General features: G+C 45.1%; 2 protein-coding genes across 5 annotated transcripts in view; one reads left to right on the top strand and one right to left on the bottom strand.

The window, feature by feature from the left end:
- Positions 1-601: 601 nt before the first annotated feature.
- CCDC174 (coiled-coil domain containing 174) lies at positions 602-17,314 on the bottom strand. The gene is made up of 11 exons (XM_077276681.1): positions 17,156-17,314; positions 10,635-10,739; positions 10,351-10,451; positions 7,373-7,431; positions 5,908-6,076; positions 4,994-5,089; positions 3,675-3,811; positions 3,428-3,522; positions 3,147-3,282; positions 1,674-1,811; positions 602-1,592 (listed from the first exon to the last, which is right to left on the bottom strand). The coding sequence occupies exons 1-11, from the start codon at positions 17,195-17,197 to the stop codon at positions 1,330-1,332; spliced, it is 1,341 nt and encodes a 446-aa protein (XP_077132796.1). The 5' UTR covers positions 17,198-17,314; the 3' UTR covers positions 602-1,329.
- A 274-nt stretch (positions 17,315-17,588) lies between these two features.
- GRIP2 (glutamate receptor interacting protein 2) overlaps positions 17,589-25,465 on the top strand; it is a 307,958-nt gene continuing 300,081 nt past the window's right edge. For all 4 annotated transcript variants that reach the window (XM_077276673.1, XM_077276672.1, XM_077276675.1 and 1 more), the window contains exons 1-2: positions 17,589-17,736; positions 17,922-18,035. The gene's annotated coding sequence lies outside the window, so the exon portion shown is untranslated. The remainder of the gene's footprint in view (positions 17,737-17,921; positions 18,036-25,465) is intronic.

Below are 25,465 nucleotides of genomic sequence, written 5' to 3'. Positions count from 1 at the left end.
GTCACTGTGTTTCGCTTTGGGGTCTCACTTTCCCTTCTGCAAACATTGCTAGGTGCACATGTGGCAGTGAAGATTTTAGCTAGTCTCCTGTTTCTTCGAGGTGAGGAAATCATTGTGTCGGACCCCCAGAGTGCCCGGTAGAGCAGAATCCCACTCCCCTCCCAGCAGCGCACATCATACATCACCTCTCAGCAGCAGGAGCCCAGACATTATTACAACCTCCCTCGTTTCCCTTCATCTCTGCACTATGGAACCTGCGCAGTCAGCAGCGGATGATGCGGCTCAGACATCGGAGTGAGGAATGGGCCAATTGCCCCCCTGCATGGACACCGCTGCCGGCCCTATGAAAGCTCTTCAGGGTAATCACACATTCTAATGGATTGGCTTCAGCTCAGATAAAACTGCACCGATTGTATAAACATTTGGATAAAAGCAGCAACGGATCCACATGTTCATCACCAGGAAAAGGGTAATGGAGCCTCCGGGAAGACTTGGAAAGGTCTCCGTGGAAAGGCCAGGCAGATGGGGGCAGCGCAGGTTCAGGAGACGGTGGGCGAAAGCTCCGGGGGACAATGAAGACGGGAACGTCACAATTACTTGGTATTTAGAGCCAATTAATGTTTAGTGTTTCCTATAAAATGCAACGTCTGCAAAATTATTACAGAAAGTCATCTGGGGGCCATGTCATTAGTGAGCGCTACCTAGGACTCCCAGAGTGATAATCAGGTACACCACTAGTATACTGCAGCTAGTCTGGCTCCATTACGGTGGCACTGTGGCCCATCTGGCTTTCCCAGAGCTCTGAATGGCGTTTACAGGGACAAGCCGCCTCTTAATGGCTGAACTGTACTGGTTTTATAGTTCTGGTATTCTACCTGGATCAGGAGGCTTGGGATGAGCCGGTTCCTCCCAGAAAGGAGAAAAGCCTTAATAACCCCCCAACACCACCACTCTCCAGAGCGGTTATACTGGTGGTCCCAGTTGTATGCAGACTTTAACAGAGGGTTAAAATAAACAAACTTTGCAAAATTTTTGATATGTATCAGAAGATCTTATCTGCAGAGTCCTGGTGTGGAGACCCTCCATAACTGCAAAAACAGACATGACCAGGACTGGTGCACGATTCATGTCGATCGTGGACACATCCCCCGCAGGCGCCACTTACAACCAATGTGGACGTGAGCCCCCAGCCTCGTACGGGCAGCAGCACACACAGTCCGTCCATCCGACTCCTTGTGTAAATGGTGGAAGTCTCTTTTTTGTGAATAATTTATTGTATTTCCACTCCCCCAGTCCAACCCCCAGGCGACATACTGCCTCCCCGTCCTATCAGGTCACCTTTCTATAGTACGACAGCATGTCATCCAAGCTCTTCTCATCCAGGGGCCGCTGTTGATGGGGGCCCGGTTCCTCCTGGGACTGATTGTATCCACCTGTCGCCTCATGAGAAGGGCCGGCCGGCCTCCACCTGCTGTTCTGAATATTCTCAGATTTCCGCTGATCTGATGCATAGAAGGATGGAGGGGCGAAATCAGGATCTCGCTCATTTCGGAGGTCATCCTGGACTTTCGACCATTGTCCAAATGTGAACTCTGTAATAAAGGAGCAAAGGTTAAAGTGCAATGAGGTCCTCGGCCTAATCCCTCAATCACACGATCCCTCTGATGTCTTACGTTTGCCTCTGTCCCACTCTCTGACATGCGGAGCTCCGGATCGGGTATCCTTCCGCTCCTGGACAACAACCTCCACTTTCTTCTGCTCCACTGGAACCGCCGGCTCTGGTCCAGTCACATCGTCTTCCTCCTCTTCACCTAAGAATACACACGGAGGGGTCAGTGCTGGGGATGGACTAGATTAGGAGGAGGGGGTAACATGGCGATTACACAGTACGTACATGCCAGGCTCGTGTCATGGAATGGCCGCTGTGTGATGCTGGATTCACATTAGGTACAAAAATATCCCATAAAATTCAATTTACGCAAAAAACAAACCTCAATTCCATTTGCATTTTCTTTCTTGCAGAATTACAGCCACGGATTTTGTGGTCTATTTTCTGTGTGTTGTTGCAAAATGCTTCTAGAAACAATCAACTCTGCAATTTACCTATAATTAAAAATCCTCTCTGCTCAAGATTGGAGGGATTTTTAATTCTACAGTTTATCACTCATTGGCTAGACTAGCAGGTAGCCTTGGTCCATCAGTAGTGGCCGGTCTCCTAGGCAAGAAGCGCAGTGATTACAAGCTTGTTGCTACAGAACTTGTAAGCGCTGCCCCCTGAAGCTGACCGCTTTAGTGTCCCCACGATCTAGATGATTGACAGTTCAGACTATCATCAGGAGTGCACTGGCCCTGGCAAGTAGGATGCAATAAGACAGGGAACCGATGCGCTCTTGAGGATAGGACATTGAGACAACCCCTTTTAAGATGCAAAATGAAATCCTGCATCAAAGCAAAGCAGAAAGAGTCTTTACATAAAATGCAAATACATTTTTGATTCCCCATCACTAAATTTTCACGGTAGATTTTTCTGCAACAATCTGAAGTCTCTCACTATGCCTCCACTGCAGCAGTGAACTGGGAATATCCTGCAGTATTGCCCTTTAAAATCACGCGACCATTGGACACCATATGTAGGAATGTTTTCTGCTGCTGCAGCCTTGGGAAAAAAAAGGGGTCAAACAGTGCCAGCCCCTCCGACATAATGTGCAATGAAGAAAGCTGCACGGTCAGAGTGTCCGATATACTGTAACTAGGGATGAGCGGACCCGTGGAAATTCGGGTTTTGGTACCAGACCTAAATATAGTGCAAAGTTAATTTTCGGGTACCAGAACTTGAACTAAAACCCCATTGAAATCAATGAGGAAAGGAACTTTGGAGCTGGAAAGAAATAAAAACTCTCTCGAAGTCAGTGCTGAGAGTTTAGCACCAGACACTAACTGTTCGGTATGATCCTTGAACTTTTAAATTCGGGGTTCGCTCATCTCTAATTGCAACAATACAGACTTGTGTCTCTGTGTGAAAACAATGTTTCCATTTACCTACAGTAAGCAGAGATCTTAAAAACAGTGAGTAAACAAATTATCAGAGCATTTTATCATTTGTAGGTAAGCTCCATAGTGGACGGCATTGGGGCTTTTATTCTCACCCGCAGCCGCCTCCAGTTCGGTTCCTTCCCCTTTCATCTGCTTCACTTTCCTCTGTCGCAGTTTGGCGAGCCGCGAGTCCAGCATCGCCTTACGTTTGGCTTTCAATCTCTCTCGCTTCACCCTCTGATCCTCAGTCTAGAAGAAAAGAAAAAGTTATAAGTAATTGCTGCTGGGGAAGGGATTCAAGAGGACCCGACGATCTCCGGACAACAATCCTGGAGCATCTGCCGCCACAGCTTCATGCACTGCAGTCATTTAAGAGCCGCGCTGCACCCCTCACCTGATCTCGCAGCATATTCAGGGTGTCCATCTGCTTCCGACGGGTTTGCTCATCCCGTGCAAAAGAAAAGTAGCCGACGCCTAGCTGCCTGGCCTCTGCAATCATAGACCAAAAAAACAACACATGTGAGTGTCTGATGGTCGTGTCATCACATTTGTGAGTTATAAATCTTAAAACGCTCCAGCACTCTTAATAGTGGAAGTCCAACAGGGTCACCAGAAGCACCATGTGGCCCTGGGCAGCATACCACTGTCTCTTATGTCTTCGTAATGCATCGGTCCCATCGGCCTCTTCATGGCTTCTTCTTCCTCCTGCTCCCACTGCTCTCTCTGCATCTCCCTCCTCATGTCTTCAGACAGCAAAGTCTTCTCCTGGGTGACCAGTCTGAAAAAAAAAAAAAAAAAAAAGACATAAAAGGCAAGAAAGAAAATTAAAATCCAAAAGCAGAAGCCAGAACCCTTTTGCTATGGGCACGTTCACATGTTAAGTATTTGCAGCAGACATTTCTGCACCAAAACGTCTCTTGGCATAACATATGTGCATTTTTGATGCATCATTTCCCATTCTTTAGGCAGAATTGACGATCAGCAGATAAGAAACTGTGTGCACGAGACTTTGGGAATCCCTATCATTTTGCTGAAAATGTGGTTTTCACACAGAACCAAAACAAAAAAAAAAATGGCTATTGTTGCATTTTATTGCCGCTTTATGGCATTTCATGAGATCAGACTTTTAAATCGAGGTAGTAATAACAATTTTTTATTTAATTTTTCAGTCCATTTCCAGGATTTGTAAATTGATGTGCAGTAAACTGGAGGAATACCGTACTTTACTGCTGCATTACGTGCTGCTGATGACGACAACAACAGCATTCAAAAGGCCCTTAGCTGACATGGTCCCCTGTGATTGTGTTGAACACGTAGGGATGAGCGAGCATGCTCGGATAAGGTGTTATCCAAACACTTGTGTCTTAATCGAGCGTATTCGGCGTGCACGAACAAAAAATGCTGGAGTCGCCGCGGCTGAATGTCTCGCAGCCAACAGGCAATCATTGCATGTGTTGTGGCTGTCGAACAGCCATGATTCATGAAGCCGCAATTACATTTTTTTCAAGCATGCTGAAAATATTCAATTAGGACACGAGTGTGCTCATATAACCATATCCGAGCACGCTCGCTCATCACTACGCAGACAGACACAGGAACCATTTCAACAACATCGCCTGCGGCATCTGAAAGGTTAAACAGCAGCAATCAGAGATAATGAGCTTCGATCGCTGCTGTTAGACGTCAGCTGTATAACACAGCCAGCACCTGTGCGGAGTGAGCGCAGCTCCTAGGCCCGATCCATATACCTGAACCAGATGTAGAGCGTACTGGTACATCCTATGTCAGGGAAGGTTATAGGCGTTTTCAACATCAGACTTGTGCCGAACATCGCTGCGGCTAGTAATTGGTGCAAGTAGTATCAGGAATGTACAAAAAAAAACAGTGATCAGCTTTCTTAGACTACCTCTACTCCTTTGATCAACCTCCTCTACGATCTTTCTTCGTCCACAACACTCACTTTTTTCCTTGCAGATCTTTATCCATTTTCAAGAGATCAGGTAAATCTTTCTTCATGCAGCGTCTCGACCGGCCCAGCGAGTCCACATAATCCACCCTGCAGGGAGACGAAGTGCCAGAAATCCCCTTATTAGCACATTTTACAGACTTTTCCGTTGTCACATGATGACGCAGAAATGTCAGTGCAGAACATGAAACTGATGTGTAATGCCATGTGTTCCCTGCAGGGGGCGACACAGCTCCTGCGATAACAGCTGATAACTGGGGGTAAGAGAATTTCTGCTGGACTTACACCGGCCATCACCGATGCAATGCACCTAATCGCGCGATTCACACGGCTCCCGTGACTACCATTAACTTCTATGGAAGTTGTAGAAAGAAGCACGGTCATCCTGCTGTTTCCAGAGCCCCAACCACTAGCGATTGCGGCATAGATCCAGTTATTCTACCCCAATTCATGAAAATATCTTTGTAATCTGCAGGCAGTCAGTGAATTGTAATGCTCTCCTCTCATCCAGAAGCAGAAAATCTGTACAGACCTGATATGTCTCACACCTGAGAGTTTGCTGCAATTGTTTGCAGCCTAGACAATCCCTTCTGAGCAAACATCTGCGACAGAAATCTCTTTCCTTTCCTCGTTTGCCACAATGTATCAGCGCAGGTACAAATACCTGAAGTCCAATATATACGGTATATATATATACACAATTGTAGCAAACCCTCAGTTGTGAGAAGTGCTGGGTTTGTCTCAGTTTTCAGCATTGGGATGTAATCCAGAATGTTTCCACTCACTGACAGCAAGCAGACATCTTAATAATGGTGAAAAGTTGAGTTTCAAAACTACTCATTACGAAGATTAAACTTTACACTGTGCTGGAGAATCAGTAGGATCGCCATTACTGCTCGTATACCAACCATTCTTCCCCGGGAGTCTGCGGAGCAGGAATGGGGAGATCGGGGGTCTTCTCATCCTCCGCCATCTCTGCTTTCTTTCTTTCCTTCTGACAGATGTCCTGGATTTCTTTCTTCTTGTCTATGATCTTCTGAGCAAAGTCGACCAGGTAGAGCTCCTCGGTCTCCTCGTCTGTGAGGACAGATAACATTGTGTGAGGAGCAGGAAGGAGAACTGTGTCCACTCCAGTAATAATGACCTCCGCTATCGGGGCTTTGATGCTGCTCTTCAAAACGGCACAAGAAGAACTTAAAAAAGCAAATGGAGAGTGTGAAGAGCTCCACATAAGAGGCTCTCATCTCCGGAATGAAAGGAGCAGCTGCCATCGCAGCCGCGGCTTCCAGTAATGAGCTCGAGTGCCGACGAGAAGGCAGCGCTGAGATCTGGAGTGACGCAGCGACCCACACTGGCACAAAGCCGCTGTTCTCCAGGACTAGACGTGCCATCCGAACCCGACAAAACTTTAAGGCGAACTGAGTCCAAATCCATCTCTCTAGGTCCATAGGTTATTGTCCTCTCCGCTCACCTGTCCCACCACCGCTGTCCGTTCTCCATCTTCTCTCGGCACCAGGCCTTCTAGTGCTTAATACACAACTCATGTCATCCGAGACGCTGACTAGGACTCAGGCGACGCACGCAGTGACGTGGTGTATACAATGAAAGGATGGAGGACGATGGCGCCGCATAAAGAGGAGAAGAAAAGGCTAGAGTTGTGGTGGCGGCACAGGGGAGCAAAGAGGGGAGCTATTTTTTTTCCTTAACCCCTTTCCCGGCCATGCCAGACATCTGCCATTTTGGTTGATTGGTACAAAGCAAATCATGAAAAATTCAGATTGAGAAACATCCAAATTTTAGGGGAAATTCAAGGTGAATTTAATTTACCTCCATTCTATCATCTCTAGTTCTCTTGTCAAAACAAATCGGTATTATACACAGAGGTCCCCCTCTGAAGACCCCCTTATCTCTCATACAGAATGCTGAAGACAGCAGAATCTCCATGATTGCCCATTTACTGGGAAGGGCGCCACATACCCCTACATGTCCCCAAACTAAGATGTGTGGTTAAGGGGTTGAAGCTGAGCACTTCTTCCACTCAATGGAGAAAATCGGACTCACCTCTCCTTAAAGGGGTTTTCCCACAAATCATCAGTGGATGAATGAGAAATGCCTGATAGCTGGAGGCCGCAGTGATCACGAAAACTGGGATCCTGAGCCCCATGTCCCTACTCAATGTAGGAATTTAGGGAAGCATCCCCCCCCCCACACTCAATTCACTGCACCATCATTGCTACAAAGAGGCAGGGTCCATGGCTGATCCCTTTAATATGGTGCCACTGCACTTTAAAGCCCTTTTTCCATTTTGTTATCACAGGAACAGGACATTTTAGCAGCCGGTTATGCTGCAGCAAGAAGACGCCGCACATTTACCAGGAAAGTCTCCCTTGGTCATCTTCTCGTACAGCTGAGCCTTCTCTTCCAACCTCCTCCTAAAACACACACACACAAAAAAAAAGTTAGCCGCAGTCTGAAGTAGCACCCTCCAAGCCGTGGTGAAACTACAACTGCCAGCATGCTCTAGTAGCCACATGCTCTTTGTGGATGTTGGGAGTTATAGTTAAACAACAACCAGACAGTCACCAGCTGGAAACAACTAATCCAAACGGTTAAAGGGAACCCGTCATCTTATTTATCCTGAGGACAGCGACACTCAGCGGCCGGGCTGCAGACAGCGAGAGAGAGAGAGTCAGCGGCCGGGCTGCAGACAGCGAGAGAGTGAGAGAGTCAGCGGCCGGGCTGCAGACAGCGAGAGAGTGAGAGAGTCAGCGGCCGGGCTGCAGACAGCGAGAGAGTGAGAGAGTCAGCGGCCGGGCTGCAGACAGCGAGAGAGTGAGAGAGTCAGCGGCCGGGCTGCAGACAGCGAGAGTGTGAGAGAGTCAGCGGCCGGGCTGCAGACAGCGAGAGTGTGAGAGAGTCAGCGGCCGGGCTGCAGACAGCAAGACAGAGAGACTGGGCTGCTGACGACGTGTGGGCAGCAAGAATCTAAACCGGACCGCAGACAATTCACCACTGTAGATGACTGACAGATCTGTCCCATAGAATGAGGCTGACAACCACCATACTGGCACTGTTCGTTTATAGGGCATTGCTATGTCTATACTGCGAATTAATCAACCCTTTCATGTCTTGTCAGTTTTTCCTTATTGCGCTTTTATTTTTCCTCTCTTTGTTTTAAGAGCCATGACTTATTCCATGGGCACAGCCATATGTAGGCTTGAGGGACAAAATTTCCTTTATCATAAATTGTGAGGAGAAATAAGGGGAAAAAAAAAATCTTAATGGGCTTAAACGGTCAAACACACAAGAAAAAAACCATAATTCCTCCATTGTTATTTGGGTTTTATCTTTATGGCATTCATTGCAAAAATTACCTGGTAACCAAGTGAGTACAGTCACAGCGATGCCAGGCACAAAATAAATATATATAAATATATATATATATACCGTATATACTCGAGCATAAGCCGAGATTTTCAGCCCAAATTTTTGGGCTGAAAGTGCCCCTCTCGGCTTACACTCGAGTCACGGTCGGCGGCAGGGTCGGCGGGTGAGGGGGAGAGGCATACTCACCTGCTTCTGGGGCTCCTGGCGCTGTCCCTGCAGTCCCACGGTCTCCGGGTGCCGCAGCTCTTCCCCTGTTCAGCGGTCACATGGGACCGCTCATTAGAGAAATGAATATGGACTCCACTCCCATAGGGGTGGAGCCGCATATTAATTTCTCTAATGAGCGGTAACAGTGACCGCTGATAGAGGAAGAGGCTGCGGCACCGAAGACCAGCTGTCTGGGGGAAGGAGCGGGACGCCGGGAGCAGGTAAGTATTACATATTCACCTGTCCGCGTTCCAAACGCCGGGCGCCGCTCCGTCTTCCCGGCGTCTCTCCGCACTGACTGTGCAGGTCAGAGCGCGCGATGACCCATATAGTGTGCGCGCCGCCCTCTGCCTGATCAGTCAGTGCAGAGAGACGCCGGGACGGAGCTGCAAGCAAGAGAGGCGAGTATGTCTTTTTTTTTTTTTATTGCAGCAGCAGCAGCAATGGCACAGCTTTCTATGGTATATCTATGGGGCAATACTGAACGGTGCAGAGCACTATATGGCACAGCTATGGGGCAATACTGAACGGTGCAGAGCACTATATGGCACAGCTATGGGGCAATACTGAACGGTGCAGAGCACTATATGGCACAGCTATGGGGCAATAATGAACGGTGCATAGCACTATATGGCACAGCTATGGGGCAATACTGAACGGTGCAAAGCACTATATGGCACAGCTATGGGGCAATAATGAACGGTGCAGAGCACTATATGGCACAGCTTTCTATGGTACAGCTATGGGGCAATAATGAACGGTGCAGAGCACTATATGGCACAGCTTTCTATGGTACAGCTATGGGGCCATAATGAACGGTATGGAGCATCTATTTTTATTTTTGAAATTCACCGGTAGCTACTGCATTTTCCACCCTAGGCTTATACTCGAGTCAATAAGTTTTCCCAGTTTTTTGTGGCAAAATTAGGGGGGTCGGCTTATACTCGGGTCGGCTTATATGGTATTTTTTTAGTGGTCAAAAAAAGTCAAATTTTATTTTTATTAAACCTATTTGGTTTGCATCAACCTTTTTCTGAGACTTGTAACTTTTCCCACTGATGGCGTTGTGCGAGGGCTTGTCTTCAGTATGAGGAGACAATGTTTTCATTGATGCCAGCTTGAGGTATATTGGACATTTTGATCGCTTATTATTGTATATTTGGGGTCAGTTACAGCAGTAAAAAAAACTAAGTTCTTACATTTCATTTTTTTTTTTGATAGGTTGGATTTTAACGAATGCTGCGATACCAAATATGCTTATTTTTTTGTTTCTTTATTTTTGATCTGTAAAGGGGGGTATATTTAATTTACTATTATTTAATTTCTTCACTTTTAAATTTGCATGTTTAGTACCTCTGGGGAACTTGAACTTGCAACCTAAGTTTTGGACATCAACATTGTAGTCCTGAACAAAACCCTTTAAAAAGTTATTCCCGAAAACATCATGTTATCCTGTATCCATAGGATAGGGGATTCAATTGCGGGACCCTGAGCGATCCCATAAACAACCCCATCGGGAATGGAGTGGAGGTGCGTACGCTCTCTCTGGGACTGCAGAGTGCAGCACTCTAACGTTTCCAGCAGTCTCACGGACAAGGATTGGAGGGCAGGTCGAGTGTGTGCACCTCCGCCCCATGCATGATGGGGCTGTAGTTTCCTGCTCTCGGGATTTCTACGGCTCCCAAAAGTTTGAAATCTCAGCGATCAGAGTTACTTAAAAAGGTTAAAGTTAAATAAAGAATTGGACTTTGTTTGACCTGGATTTCTCCAGCGAGTCGTCCTCCTCGGTCTTCTCCTCCACGTCCCTCTCGGCTCGAGTAGTGACTCCGACATTCTGCTTATTCCAGATATTGGGTTTCTAAAGGAAAAGTGACACAAACATCTTATCAGCATCTGATTTCATCGGAAGTTTATCAGAAAATCTTTCACTTGAAATGCTCAGCACACAACGATGTCCTGAGAGCCGCCTGCATCACTGTGCCATGACCGGAGATCAGTGATCTGCAACATGTCCGGCTGCGCAGGATCGGTGTGGTCTCACCTTGGGGATGGCTCTGGTCTTGGGGGCGACGCCGGCCTCTTTGGCGAACTTCTCATGCTTAAATTCCTCTTGTTTGCGGAAAAGTTCAGCTTTTAAGTCGACCAACTGCAAAAAAAAAAGAAAAAGAAAAAAAAAACCCATAAAAACACAAAAATGGAAACTGATGAAACAAGGTAAAAATATCTTTCAAATCAAGGAAAATGCAAAGCAAAAAACACGACCCGATGACTCCAAGGTCCTGCAATCTGGAAAGTAAAGTTTTACAAAGTCTGATAATCTTTCAAGCGGCAATAATAAATGTTCAGGACGAGAAGCAAAAGACAACAGGGAATGTCGCCTCTTCTGCCTCTTACAAGGCGTCTGTACTTGTCTATGGCTGTCTGATAATCCAGAGTATTCCTGGGCTTGAGCCTGTCACCTGCACCGATACAATGTAAGGCCGGGGTCACACTTGCGAGAAACTCACACGAGTCTCCCATCTCAATACACGGGAGTGTGTGACTGCATGTATTTCTATGGAGCTGAGCACTCCAGTCCCGAGTGCTGGGTATTGAGACGACAGACTCGTGCGAGTTTCTTGCAAGTGTGACCCCGGCCTTACAGTCAGGACAGTAGAGAGGACGTCTGCACTGATACAATGTAACAGTCAGGACAGGAGAGAGGACGTCTTCACTGATACATAGTTACATAGTTACATAGTTATTAAGGTTGAAGGAAGACTAAGTCCATCTAGTTCAACCCATAGCCTAACCTAACATGCCCTAACATGTTGATCCAGGGGAAGGCAAAAAAAACCCATGTGGCAAAGAGTAACTCCACCATGGGGAAAAAAATTCCTTCCCGACTCCACATACGGCAATCAGACTAGTTCCCTGGATCAACGCCTTATCAAGGAATCTAATATATATACCCTGTAATATTATACTTTTCCAGAAAGGTATCCAGTCCCCTCTTAAATTGAAGCAATGAGTCACTCATTACAACATCATACGGCAGAGAGTTCCATAGTCTCACTGCTCTTACAGTAAAGAATCCGCGTCTGTTATTATGCTTAAACCTTCTTTCCTCCAGACGTAGAGGATGCCCCCTTGTCCCTGTCTCAGGTCTATGATTAAAAAGATCATCAGAAAGGTCTTTGTACTGTCCCCTCATATATTTATACATTAAAATAAGATCACCCCTTAGTCTTCGTTTTTCCAAACTAAATAGCCCCAAGTGTAATAACCTATCTTGGTATGGCAGACCCCCCAGTCCTCTAATAACCTTGGTCGCTCTTCTCTGCACCCGCTCTAGTTCAGCTATGTCTTTCTTATACACTGGAGACCAGAACTGTGCACAGTATTCTAAGTGTGGTCGAACTAGTGACTTGTATAGAGGTAAAATTATGTTCTCCTCATGAGCATCTATGCCTCTTTTAATACATCCCATTATTTTATTTGCCTTTGTAGCAGCTGCCTGACACTGGCCACTGAATATGAGTTTGTCATCCACCCATACACCCAGGTCTTTTTCATTGACGGTTTTGCCCAGAGTTTTAGAATTAAGCACATAGTTATACATCTTATTACTTCTACCCAAGTGCATGACCTTACATTTATCCCCATTAAAGCTCATTTGCCATTTATCAGCCCAAGCTTCTAGTTTACATAAATCATCATGTAATATAAAATTGTCCTCCCCTGTATTGATTACCCTGCAGAGTTTAGTGTCATCTGCAAATATTGAAATTCTACTCTGAATGCCCCCTACAAGGTCATTAATAAATATGTTAAAAAGAAGAGGGCCCAATACTGACCCCTGTGGTACCCCACTGCTAACCGTGACCCAGTCCGAGTGTGCTCCATTAATAACCACCCTTTGTTTCCTATCCCTGAGCCAGCTCTCAACCCACTTACACATATTTTCCCCTATCCCCATTACTCTCATTTTATGTAACAACCTTTTGTGTGGCACCGTATCAAAAGCTTTGGAAAAGTCCATATATACTACGTCCACTGGGTTCCCTTGGTCCAGTCCGGAACTTACCTCTTCATAGAAGCTGATCAAATTAGTCTGACATGATCGGTCCCTAGTAAACCCGTGCTGATACTGGGTCATGAGGTTATTCCTCTTCAGATACTCCAGTATAGCATCCCTTAGAATGCCCTCCAGGATTTTACCCACAGTAGAGGTTAAGCTTACTGGCCTATAATTACAGAGTTCAGTTTTTGCCCCTTTTTTGAATATTGGCACCACATTTGCTATACGCCAGTCCTGTGGTACAGACCCTGTTATTATGGAGTCTTTAAAGATTAAAAATAATGGTCTATCAATGACTGTACTTAATTCCTGCAGTACTCGGGGATGTATCCCATCCGGGCCCGGAGATTTGTCAATTTTAGTTATTTTTAGCCGCCGCTGTACTTCCTGCTGGGTTAAGCAGGTGACATTTAATGGGGAATTTTTATCACTAGTCATTTTGTCTGCCATGGGATTTTCTTTTGTAAATACTGATGAAAAAAAGTAATTTAGCAGATTGGCTTTTTCCTCATCCTCATCCACCATTTCACCCAGACTATTTTTAAGGGGGCCAACACTGTCATTTTTTAGTTTCTTACTATTTATATAGTTAAAGAATATTTTGGGATTATTTTTACTCTCTCTGGCAATGAGTCTCTCTGTCTCAATCTTTGCTGCCTTGATTTGCTTTTTACAGAATTTATTTAATTTTTTGTATTTATTTAATGCCTCCTCACTACCTACTTCCTTTAATTCTCTAAATGCTTTCTTTTTGTCCCTTATTGCGCCCCTTACAGCTCTATTTAGCCATATTGGTTTCCTCCTATTTCTAGTATGTTTATTCCCATACGGTATATACTGTGCACAGGTCCTATCCAGGATGCTAATAAATGTCTCCCATTTTCTTTGTGTATTTTTGTGTCTCAGGATATCGTCCCAGTTAATTGCACCAAGATCCTCTCTCATACGTTGGAAATTTGCCCTCCTAAAGTTTAGTGTCCTTGTCACCCCCCTACTACCCATCTTATTAAAGGTTACATGAAAACTTATTATTTTGTGATCACTATTCCCCAAGTGACCCCCAACCCTTACATTTGATATGCGGTCTGGCCTGTTGGTTAATATTAGGTCTAGCAGTGCCCCCCTCCTTGTTGGGTCCTGAACCAGTTGTCAGAGGTAATTGTCTCTCATAGTTGTCAGACACCGATTACCTTTACTGGAACTGCAGGTTTCTGTTCCCCAATCTATTTCAGGGTAGTTGAAGTCCCCCATAATAATGACTTCTCCTTGAGTCGCAGCTTCATCTATTTGCCTTACGAGGATATTCTCCATTGCTTCCATTAGTTTTGGAGATTTATAACAAACCCCTATCAGTAATTTATTATTTTTTCCCCCTCCCCTTATCTCCACCCACAGGGACTCCACATTTTCATTAAATTCACCTATATTATCACGCAGGATGGGTTTTAAGGAAGATTTTACATATAGACACACCCCTCCCCCTCGCTTATCTGTACGGTCATTTCTGAACAGGCTATAGCCCTGCAAGTTAACAGCCCAGTCATGGCTCTCATCCAGCCACGTCTCAGATATCCCCACCATGTCATAATTATGCTCCAACAACATTAGTTCTAATTCGTCCATTTTGTTGGCGAGGCTTCTGGCATTAGTATACATGCACTTGATGTTACTCTCTGTACCTCTATTCTTTCTTAAATTATTAACTGTTCTAACCCCACCCCCCATGCCACCGCCACCCCCAACTTCCTTATTTGTGCCCAGGTCTCTATCTGCACTATCTTCCCCTCCTATAAAATGAATACCCTCCCCCCCAATCCCTACTTTAAACACTCCTCCAACCTTCTAACCATTTTCTCCCCCAGTACAGCTGCCCCTTCCCCATTGAGGTGCAGCCCGTCCCTAGCGTAGAGCCTGTAGCCAACTGAGAAGTCGGCCCAGTTCTGCAGGAACCCAAACCCCTCCTTCCTACACCAATTCTTGAGCCACTTATTAACCTCCCTAATCTCCCGTTGCCTCTCTGGCGTGGCACGTGGTACAGGCAGTATTTCGGAAAATACCACGTTGGAGGTCCTTGCTTTCAGCTTGCAGCCTAATTCCCTGAAATCATCTTTAAGGACCTTCCACCTACCTCTAACTTTGTCATTTGTGCCAATGTGCACCATGACCGCTGGGTCCTCACCAGCCCCTCCCAGTAATCTGTCCACCCGATCAGCGATGTGTCGGACTCGAGCGCCAGGTAGGCAGCACACCGTCCGACGATCCCTGTCTTTGTGACAGATTGCCCTATCTGTTCCCCTAATAATTGAGTCCCCCACTACCAGCACCTGTCTGGCCTGCCCTGCTCTCCTTTTCCCTCCTTACTGGAGCAGTCACTCCTCCGGCTTTCAGAGGACATGCCTGGCTGCAGCAGTGCTACCCCTGTACTGGCACCCCCCTCATCTGCCAACTTAGCAAACTTATTGGGGTGTGCCAGATCAGGACTAGCCTCCCTGGCACTCTTCCCTCTACCCCGCTTCCTAACTGTCACCCAGCTAACTGCCACACTGTCCTGCAGCTCCATCCTACCATCCCCCTCCTCATCTATCCCATTGAGCGTCTGCTCTGTGAGCAGAAGACTCCTCTCCATATTGTCTATGGATCTCAGTGTTGCCAGCTGCACATTTAGATCCAGTATCTGGGTTTCCAAATGCACAATGTGCTCACATCTCGCACAACAGTATGCACCCTCGACCGGCTGGTCAAGGACTGCATACATGTGGCAAGATGTACACTGGATGGCATTAACAATTGTGGAGCACATTTCCTAATGGGGATTGCACCACACAGAAACGTTAATTAAAAATAAATACAAAGTATTAGTTAAACCAAAAAAAAAAAAAAAAAAACAGAAGCGATTCCTCCCTTGGAAACTCCCTGATTCCAAAGTCACTGAATCACAAGTCACACACTTACCGCCGTTCACACTTACGCTCAGGTCACACTCAGCTCGCTCACACTCGCTGTGCTGAAGATTTATAGATTTTTTTTTTTTTTTTTTCTCTCTCTCTCTCTATCTCCCCTCAACAGCAATCCACCTTGCTGTTCAGATGCACTTCCAAAAAGGACTGGAGCCCCAAACTGCTGCCCCTTATATCCCCTTAATTATGAGCCCCCACCCTAAGTACAATGTAACAGTCAGGACAGTAGAGAGGACGTCTGCACTGATACAATGTAACAGTCAGGACAGGAGAGAGAGGACGTCTGCACCGATACAATGTAAGGCTACGTTCACATTTGCGGTCAGCGCCGCAGCGGCGCCGCATGCGTCATGCGCCCCTATATTTAACATGGGGGCGCATGGACATGCGTTGTGCTGCGTTTTGCGCCGCATGGCCGCAACCGTTGGACGCAAGAAACGCATCAAGTTGCATTTTTTTTGCGTCCAACTTTCGGCCAAAAAGGACGCATGCGGCGCAAAACGCAGCGTTTTAGCGTGCGTTTTGCCGCGTTTTTGTTTGCGTTGTGCGCTGCGGCGCCGACGCTGCGGCGCCGACGCTGCGGCGCACAACGCAAATGTGAACGTAGCCTAACAGTCAGGACAGGAGAGAGAGGATGTCTGCACCGATACAATGTAACAGTCAGGACAGGAGAGAAGACATCTTCAGTGATACAATGTAACAGTCAGGACAGGAGAGAGAGGACGTCTGCACCGATACAATGTAACAGTCAGGACAGGAGAGAGAGGACGTCTGCACTGATACAATGTAACAGTCAGGACAGGAGAGAGGACGTCTGCACTGATACAATGTACAGTAGAGAGGACGTCTTCAGTGATACAATGTAACAAAGCCTCAGCTGGGAGACGTATAAGCGCACGTTCACCTGTTGCCAATGATGCGGACACCTGCTGGTGCTGCTGTATGAGACGACGTCTCCGCTACAGGATGGACAGAGCTCAAACGAGATCCCGGGCAGATTTTACAAGCCCTTTGCTATTTTTCCCATGTAAAAATCATGAATTTTGGGCTAACATTTTGGCAATTGAGTTTAATTTAAAAAAAAGTAACTATTTGGCTTTTTCAGGATCTTTGTTTCCTTGCTCGCTGCTGGCTGTGGAATGAGGTAACTGAGACCTCGTCGGCGAGCTCCTTCTGACTGGGAGTTTGTCACATTATATGTGTTGTTCTTTCTACCTGTCCCAGCAGATTTAGGACCACAGACCGCATCAATGCTGAGCTTGAACTTTACTGTGCTCCTAAATCAGCTGCCAGGGGTAAAAAGAAAAACAGATAAAGTGACAGACTCCCAGGCAGAAGGAGCTCGCTGACGGAGCCTCGGTTACCTCATTCTGCAGCTAGCAACATGCTGGGAAACAAACAGACTGAAAACCTCTAATGGTGCAACAAGTTTAATGAAAAGATATCATTGTAAGCCCAAAATACATTGTTTCAGTAGAAAAAAACCATAGTAACCTGTCAGTATTTACGACAGCCGCACCGCAGCCAGCCCATGACTGCACTCACCGAGGACGCAGTCACATCCAGCAGCTTCTTCTTTTTATCCATAGCGATAAACAGACGATATCTCAGCTTCCTCACAGGCCCGACATCTACGTTACATACAGCCGTAAAGCGACACTTCCGGCATCAACGCGAGATCTGGGCGCCATATTGTGAATGGAACAGTGACGTCACGCCGCATATAAAAATAACTGACGCATCTGGCTATCCGGCGCCATGTTGTGAAGGTCACCTTGCTAAAAGACGAGCGAAAAGTGCGCCATGTTGTGAAGGTCATAAAAGGCGACTCCGCATCTTGACTCTTTTTCAGACTGTGATGACTTTATTGTAATTAATAAAGGAGAAGATAAGAGGAGGTGAATTATAAAAAGGAATATGAGCGGAATGTGGAACAGCTGCAGCCAGTCAGGAGGCAGCTTTCATAAATCATTTGTTCCTAGACATGAGAGCTGGATTCTGATTGGTTGCTATGGGCGATCTCTCCACACTGTGTTTCTGAGAGGAAATTACTGCGATGATACCATTCCCAGACCTGACAGGACAAGCTGGAACTTGTAGTTCAACATGTGACAGGAACACGTCTGGTAAAAAGTAATAGTGTTCTGATTTAAGACTAATTATGAGGTGAAGTCCGCCGTCACGTGACTTTCTAGCATGTTAAAGGTGGCGGAGTAAAGATGGCCGCTCCCCGTATACATATATATCAGTTTTTATTAGTAGCATTTGAATACATGTAACTTTCTGATGACTTTTTACTCTTTTTTTACAGGAGGACAGATGACGGCATTCCTAGATTACTTGTAGGATAGATGACAATGGCCGCCAACTGTCCACAATCTGCAGACACAATGCTGGAAAATGCAGAGCATCCCGGCCTGAATGGGTGAGTTCTGGCCCAAAATGGGTGTAGTGGGCCACGGTGGTCCTGGAGTGGAGCGTGAGGGTTCTGGAGTGGACCATGTGTGTTCTGTAGTGGGCTGCAGGTGTTCTGGAGGGGAAACGGGGGTTCTGGTGTGGAGCGCGAATGTTCTGGAGTGGGCCGCGGGCTTTGTGGAGTGGGCTGGGGGCGTTCTGGAGTGGGACGTGGGGGTTCTGGTGTGGAGCGCGAATGTTCTGGAGTGGCCTGGGGGCGTTCTGGAGTGGGACGCGGGGGTACTGGTGTGGAGCGAGAATGTTCTGGAGTGGCCTGGGGGCGTTCTGGAGTGGGACGCGGGGGTACTGGTGTGGAGCGAGAATGTTCTGGAGTGGGCCGCGGGTGTTCTGGAGTGGAGTGTGGGGGGTTCTGGGGTGAAATGCAGGGGTTTCTGGATTGAAACGTGAATTTTCTGGAGTGGGCCGTGGGTGTTCCTGGTAGAATATGGTCAGCGGGATTTAAACGTCCCAATTTCCTCAACAGAAAAGTTAATAAATATGGAAAAAATTTCTGGTAATAATATTAATGTTTTCATTCAATAATACATTTTCTACCTTCTATTTCTATTCTTAAGTAAAATAATTCTTACAATATAGTTTAATTAAAAATGTTTTACAAATCAGCGGATACTAAGTCAGAAAAAGATATAAGAGTTAGGGCTCCTGCAGACGCCCATGAATATCAGTGGGACTGGCCGTGGGTCTCCCGACCAGAGCGTGAGAGCTCCATATATTTTTCTGAGGCTGTCACACTCAGGTCAGGAGAGCCGTAGCTAGTCCGTGCATTGTGGTCTGTGCTGAGATGTCTTAATTTTCCCTTACAACCCCCCCCATGACGATTGTTCATTAACCCTTTCTGCATTCAGCAATACACAGAGGCTGCAGGAGGCAAAAGGTGCAACGTTTTTAATGAAATACAATTGAAAAATTATTTTCAGTCAACAAAACATGCATTAAACATGTATTCAATGGTAGACAACCCTTTAATAAGAAGAAAAAGTCACTTTTTGTCCTGTTTTTTTTTTTTTTATTACCTCTACGTTTTTCCCTTTTAATTCACCGTGATTGCTGTTGACAGCGGCATCTATGGGATTGAATGATTATTCCCACCTTTAAATGTTACCAACTATTCTCTGGAGAACCTATGGATCAAGGAAGAGAATAATAATAATAATAATCTTTATTTTTATATAGCGCTAACATATTCCGCAGCGCTTTACAGGTTGCACACATTATCATCGCTGTCCCCATTGAGGCTCACAATCTAAATTCCCTATCAGTATGTCTTTGGAAGGTTTGACCTCTGGGACCCTACTGATCCCGAGAAAAGTTATCTGAATTTCCCCATTGGAGTGATGCCCACACATATACACCATGCTCTACCTATTCTCTATAGGGCTACTGGTGATGACTGAGTACAGGGCTCTGCTTTACCTGGATCCCCATAGACCAGTAATGGTGTGGTGGCTCTCTAGCGGACCCATCGCTCCTTTTACAATGGGCTATGCTTGGGATAGGTTATCATGTTTTATTTGGGTTACTACCCTTTAAAGGGACTCTGTCACCCCTAAAATCGTATATGAGGTAAGCCCACCGGCATCAGGGGCTTATCTACAACTTTCTGTAATGCTGTAGATAAGCCCCAATGTATCCTGAAAGATGAGAAAAAGAGGTTATATTATACTCACCCAGGGGCGGTCCCGCTGCTGTCTGGTCCGATGGGCATCGCGGTCCGGTCCAGAGCCTCCTACCTTGTTACGATGACGTCCTCTTCTTGTCTTCATGCCGCAGCTCCGGTGCAGGCATACCTTGTCTGTCCTGTTGAGGGCAGAGCAAAGTACTGCAGTGCGCAGGCGCTGGGAAAGGTCAGAGAGGCCCATGCCTGCGCACTGCAGTACTCTGCTCTGCCCTCATCAGGGCAAAGTACGCCTGCGCCAGAGCCGCAGCAAGAAGACGTCATCGTAAGAAGATGGGAGGCCCCGGACCGGACCGCAGCGGGACCGCCCCTGGGTGAGTATAATCTAACCTCTTTTTCTCATCTTTCTGGATACATCGGGGGCTCATCTACAGAATGCTGTAGATAAGCCCCTGATGCTGGTGGGCTTAGCTCATATACGATTTTGGGGGTGACAGGTTCCCTTTAAGTGTCTGGGATGAGAGCTAGCTCCAATGATGCCCAGCTGTAAACTACAGGAGGCTCCTACTGGGGGTGACGAGATTGGAATAACTCTGTTTCACTTCACGTTAAAATCTTTTTCTAAACATCATAAATTGTTAAAATTGCAGTGCTTGTGAAAATATCAAACTTTGCGATTTATTTGATATTACAAAATCCCAAGAATGGGGGGATTTTCAATTCCACAGTTTATTGCTCATTGGCTATGTTACCAACCACCTCTGCAGTCTATCAGAGGTGGTCAGTTTCCAAGGTGAGTATTTCTGGATCTGGCCAACTTGAGTGCCCCCTAACACTCCTGCACAGTGCACAGTGCGCTGTTCAGGACACGAGTCAGAGGCCTCTCATACAGCCAAATCAGATCCCATGTTTTGCACTGAGGAGGGGCAACACCCCCAAACACATGTCTGCAAATAGAGATTCTGGTTTGGCATGTATCCCAAGACTTGGAGCAAGGCTTGTTAAAGGTTTGTTGACTTCTAAGATTGCTATATCCAAAAGTAGGTACTAGAGTTCAGGACCTCTTCGTCTCTGAAGAGGCAATTTGCATATTTCCAAGAATAGCATTGTATGGCCTATAAGTCTCCTTACACTGGCATGTCACTCTCCACAAGAAGAGTGAGATGCCTCAGTTCAGGACAGCAGCCCGGCCAAGCCGGGAGGCTGGTCAGCGCCTTACACACGAGTGTTGAGACAACTTCTTTAAAGCAATTCATATTATGGCTCTCAGCTAGAGGGAGTGAGTTTGATTCCTAAGAAGGGCTAGACTATACCCCAAGGATACATACGAGTTAAAAAAAAAAAAAAAAAACTGAGAAGGCTTTACAGTGAGCCTGTCAGCTGATACTTGTTGCCCAATTATCAGGCTCTGGCTGTATTATCTCAGCCTGGTATGTTTAATTTAGAAATGTTTCCGAGTATCAAAGAAAAACTTGCTTTAAAAGAGGCCGAGGACTGAGACTGTGCTGTAGGCAGAGACCTGTCAATCCAGGGCAGTGGGAGAGGAGAGCCCCCCCGGGACCCTCCTGTCTGACTGGTCTACACTTTTGCAAGATAAGAAAAAAGGGGAGAGCCACTACCAGTTAGCATCATTTTTACAGATTTGCTGTCATTTGCACAAGATTAAACATTTTGTCTGTATTGATAAATTAGATTTTTTAGTACAACTACACAACACCCAGCATTTCCACCACTGCACTTTTGCTAAGTGTCTGTGATCCATTCCACAATTTTGCAGTATTAACAGACCCCTATTAATTTGTGTGTCAGGATCTTATTGTGCCGTTGTGTTTGGGGTGACAGGTCTGCGCTACATCTCCTCGGTGCCCTTTATGCTTCATGTCCAGCCCGTATCCAGCCGTAATGTAAATCCCCAGTATACAGCTATTGATTTCTCGGCCGCTCTGTGCCGGGGACTCTCTGCTCCATTTCGTTATCTTCTGTCCGTCATATGTTTTCTGTTCAGGATTCTCATCTCTCCCGCGAGTCTCAATCATTCTCCGGCAGCAGAATCATTTCTGCTCATCTCATGTCACCGACTTCTGCTCTTACCGGGATAGTTAAGGGTGTGAGAATGTGGCAGAGGTGCGAAAAAAAGTAATTATTTGTTTTTTTATTTTAGATTGTATTATGTCGATGCAATCTATTTCAATCATGTCAAATCCAATAGGATTAGATAGAAATCTCCCCAAACCCACTGCCTTATATGACATACAACCTGTTTATTACACTGTTAGAAAGTCCACTCTTAAAGGAGTCCTCTCATTAAGAAAAGCAAAGTGCTTACACACTTTTAGGCTTATACCCTGCCCAGTATCCACTTTTATTATCCAAAGGGGAACAGCTCCTGTTCTGGCAGATCAATGTCCATCACGTTTATTTCAGTGACTGATGTAAATATAGCGCAGGGCAAAAAGTATATCACCATTAGTTTTCTTCTGCAGTTTGTCAGGAATTTTTAAAATAAAATGTTAGTGCTTAGATTTAAAGGAATATCTACATTTATGACTTCTCCTGTGTCTGACCTCAGCTACGATACACTGTGACGACACCACATGTAAATACAGGCCTATGCTCTGCATTATTCCTCTGTATGTGAACTTTGTACATAAAACTGCGACAGTAAATAATATAGCTGAGATTATAGGTCTACGGAGGAAGTAAAAAGGGCCTTTCATTTTCAGCCGCCAGAGGGGTAAGGAGATTGATTTTGTCCAGAACCAGCCCCCAAGACCAAGGGGTCAGCAAAAGAAAAAATGAAACTTGTTTTTTTTCCTAAAAAAACTAAAATATACCTTACACTAGCTAATTACATTGTGGATTTGTTAATAGTTTTATTAGCTTCTTCTCTATCATGCAGGAACTTTCTCCATCAGACCCCTTTTGTAATAAAATTCAAGTATAGAAGCGAGTTCCACACTTATCACACAATATTGTAATTTTTTTTTCTCCAGATTAGAATCGAGTAGCCATTGATGTTATTAAAAGCCTATTACATAACTATGGACGGCCACGCTTCCATGGGTTAATAGCCCTCTCCAGTTTGCTGTCTCAACCACATAATTATAATTGCATCTGAGATGCCGAACTCATCTCTACGGCCATTTCCTCTGCAAATAACTGTATTCCCAACACGGCCCCAGAGAGAGGAATTCTTGTCCAATACCCAATGTCATTAAGTGAATCATGTTATCAGATGTCCGCAGGCGGAGCGAGGGCGCAGCTATTGTTATGCCGTTCTCACCGTTATGGGGCATTTTGCAACTAGATTCACAATGAGACAGAGGCTTGGACTTTATGCAGTCATTGTCTGCATATATTATTAACATTGAGGAGACAGGAAGTAAAACAATGGCGGTCACAGACATACAGAGATCCCAATGATGGATGCATGCATTTATCTAACAACTCACCTAAAGGCAACATCTTTACCATAATCTTATACTTTCATGCAGCTCCTATGTATAAGAATATAACTGCTATAAGGCCGGAGTCACACTACCGTAGAATACGGACGAGTGCTATGTGAGAATCGTATAGCACTCGGCCCAGTGTTAATCTATATATATGTACAAGAATATAACTACTGTAATACTGCCCCCTATGTACAAGATTGTAACTACTATAATACTGCTCCTATGTACAAGAATATAACTACTATAATACTGCCCCTATGTACAAGAATATAACTACTATAATACTGCTCCTATGTACACGAATATAACTACTATAATACTGCTCCTATGTACAAGAATATAACTACTATAATACTGCTCCTATGTACAAGAATATAACTACTATAATACTGCTCCTATGTACAAGAATATAACTACTATAATACTGCCCCTATGTACAAGAATATAACTACTATAATACTGCTCCTATGTACAAGAATATAACTACTATAATACTGCTCCTATGTACAAGAATATAACTACTATAATACTGCCCCTATGTACAAGAATATAACTACTATAATACTGCTCCCTATGTACAAGAATATAACTACTATAATACTGTCTCTATGTACAAGAATATAACTACTATAATACTGCTCCCTATGTACAAGAATATAACTACTATAATACTGCCCCTATGTACAAGAATATAACTACTATAATACTGCTCCTATGTACAGGAATATAATTACTATAATACTGCTCCTATGTACAAGAATATAACTACTATAATACTGCCCCTATGTACAAGAATATAACTACTATAATACTGCTCCTATGTACAAGAATATAACTACTATAATACTGCCCCTATGTACAAGAATATAACTACTATAATACGGCCCCTATGTACAAGAATATAACTACTATAATACTGCTCCTATGTACAGGAATATAATTACTATAATACTGCTCCTATGTACAGGGATATAACTGCTATAATACTGTTCTTACAGTGCCTTAAAAAAGTATTCATACCCCTTGAGCATTTCCACATTTTGTTTCATGTTCCACCCACAAACTTAAAGGGAATCTGTCACCACATTTGAACTATCTAAAATATTAACCCCTTACTGCTATCGGACAGGATAGTATGTCCGATGGCAGTACCCCCCGCTTTGATGTGGGCTCCAGCGGTGAGCCCACCTCAAAGCCAGGACATGTCAGCTGTTTTGAATAGCCGACATGTGCCCGCAATAGCCGCGGGAAGAATCGCGATCCGTCCGTGGCTATTAACTAGTTAAATGCAGCTGTCAAACTCTGATAGCGGCATTTAACAAGCGCATCCGGCGGAAATGGGCGCGCCGCTGACCTCCGTCGTCACGTGATTGGGGGTCATCGGTGCGTCGGCATGACCACCAGAGGTCTCCTTGAGACCTCTATAGTTGTTGATGCCGGATTGCTGTGAGCGCCACCCTGTTGTGAGCGCTCATAGCAAGGCTATAATTCTGCTACATAGAGGCGATCTGAGCATCACCTCTGTGTAGCAGAGCCGATCAAGTTGTGGCAGCTTCTAGCCTCCCATGGAGGCTATTAAAGCATTACAAAAGGAAAAAAAAATGTTTTTAAAAATATGAAAAAAATAAAGGAAAATAAAAGTTCAAATCATCCCCCTTTCGTCCCATTCAAAATAAAACAATAAAAATAACATCAAACATACACATATTTGGTATCGCCGCTTTCAGAATCGCCTGATCTATCAATAAAAAAAAAAGGATTAACCTTTTCACTAAACGGCGTAGCGAGAAAAAAAAATCAAAACTCCAGAATTAAGTTTTTTTTGGTCACTGCGACATTGCATTAAAATACAATAACGGGCGATCAAAAGAACGTATCTGCACCAAAGTGGTATCATTAAAAACGTCAGCTCGGGACGCAAACAATAAGGCCTCAACCAACCCGAGATCACGAAAAATGGCGACACTTCGGGTCTCGAAACATGGCACAATTTTATTTTTTATTTTTTTAGAAAACTTTGGAAGTTTTTCACCACTTAGATAAAAAAAGAACCTAGACATGTTTGGTGTGTATGAGCTCGTAATGACCTGGAGAATCACAATGGCAGCTCAATTTTAGCATTTAGTGAACCTAGCAAAAAAGCAAAACAAAAAAACAAGTGTGAGATTGCACTTTTTTTGCAATTTCACCGCACTTGGAATTTTTTCCCCGTTTTCTGTTACACGACATGGTAAAATCAATGGTATCGTTCAAAAGTACAACTCATCCCGCAAAAAATAAGCCCTCACGTGGCCATATTGACGGAAAAAT

This window comes from Ranitomeya variabilis, chromosome 8, assembly GCF_051348905.1.
Source record: "Ranitomeya variabilis isolate aRanVar5 chromosome 8, aRanVar5.hap1, whole genome shotgun sequence".
NCBI classification, from domain to species: domain Eukaryota; kingdom Metazoa; phylum Chordata; class Amphibia; order Anura; family Dendrobatidae; genus Ranitomeya; species Ranitomeya variabilis.
Note: the sequence above shows the minus strand (reverse complement) of the source record. Positions and strands in the feature narration are given on the sequence as shown.

Bases quoted from the DNA above. Each gene is read 5' to 3' on its own strand.
- CCDC174 (XM_077276681.1), bottom strand. From the start codon at position 17,197: ATGGATAAAAAGAAGAAGCTGCTGGATGTGACTGCGTCCTCG. The intron at 10,740-17,155 runs GTGAGTGCAGTC...TTTTTTTTGCAG, and splicing joins TGGATGTGACTGCGTCCTCG to TTGGTCGACTTAAAAGCTGA. The intron at 6,077-7,372 runs GTAAATGTGCGG...CTGTCCTCACAG, and splicing joins GACCAAGGGAGACTTTCCTG to ACGAGGAGACCGAGGAGCTC.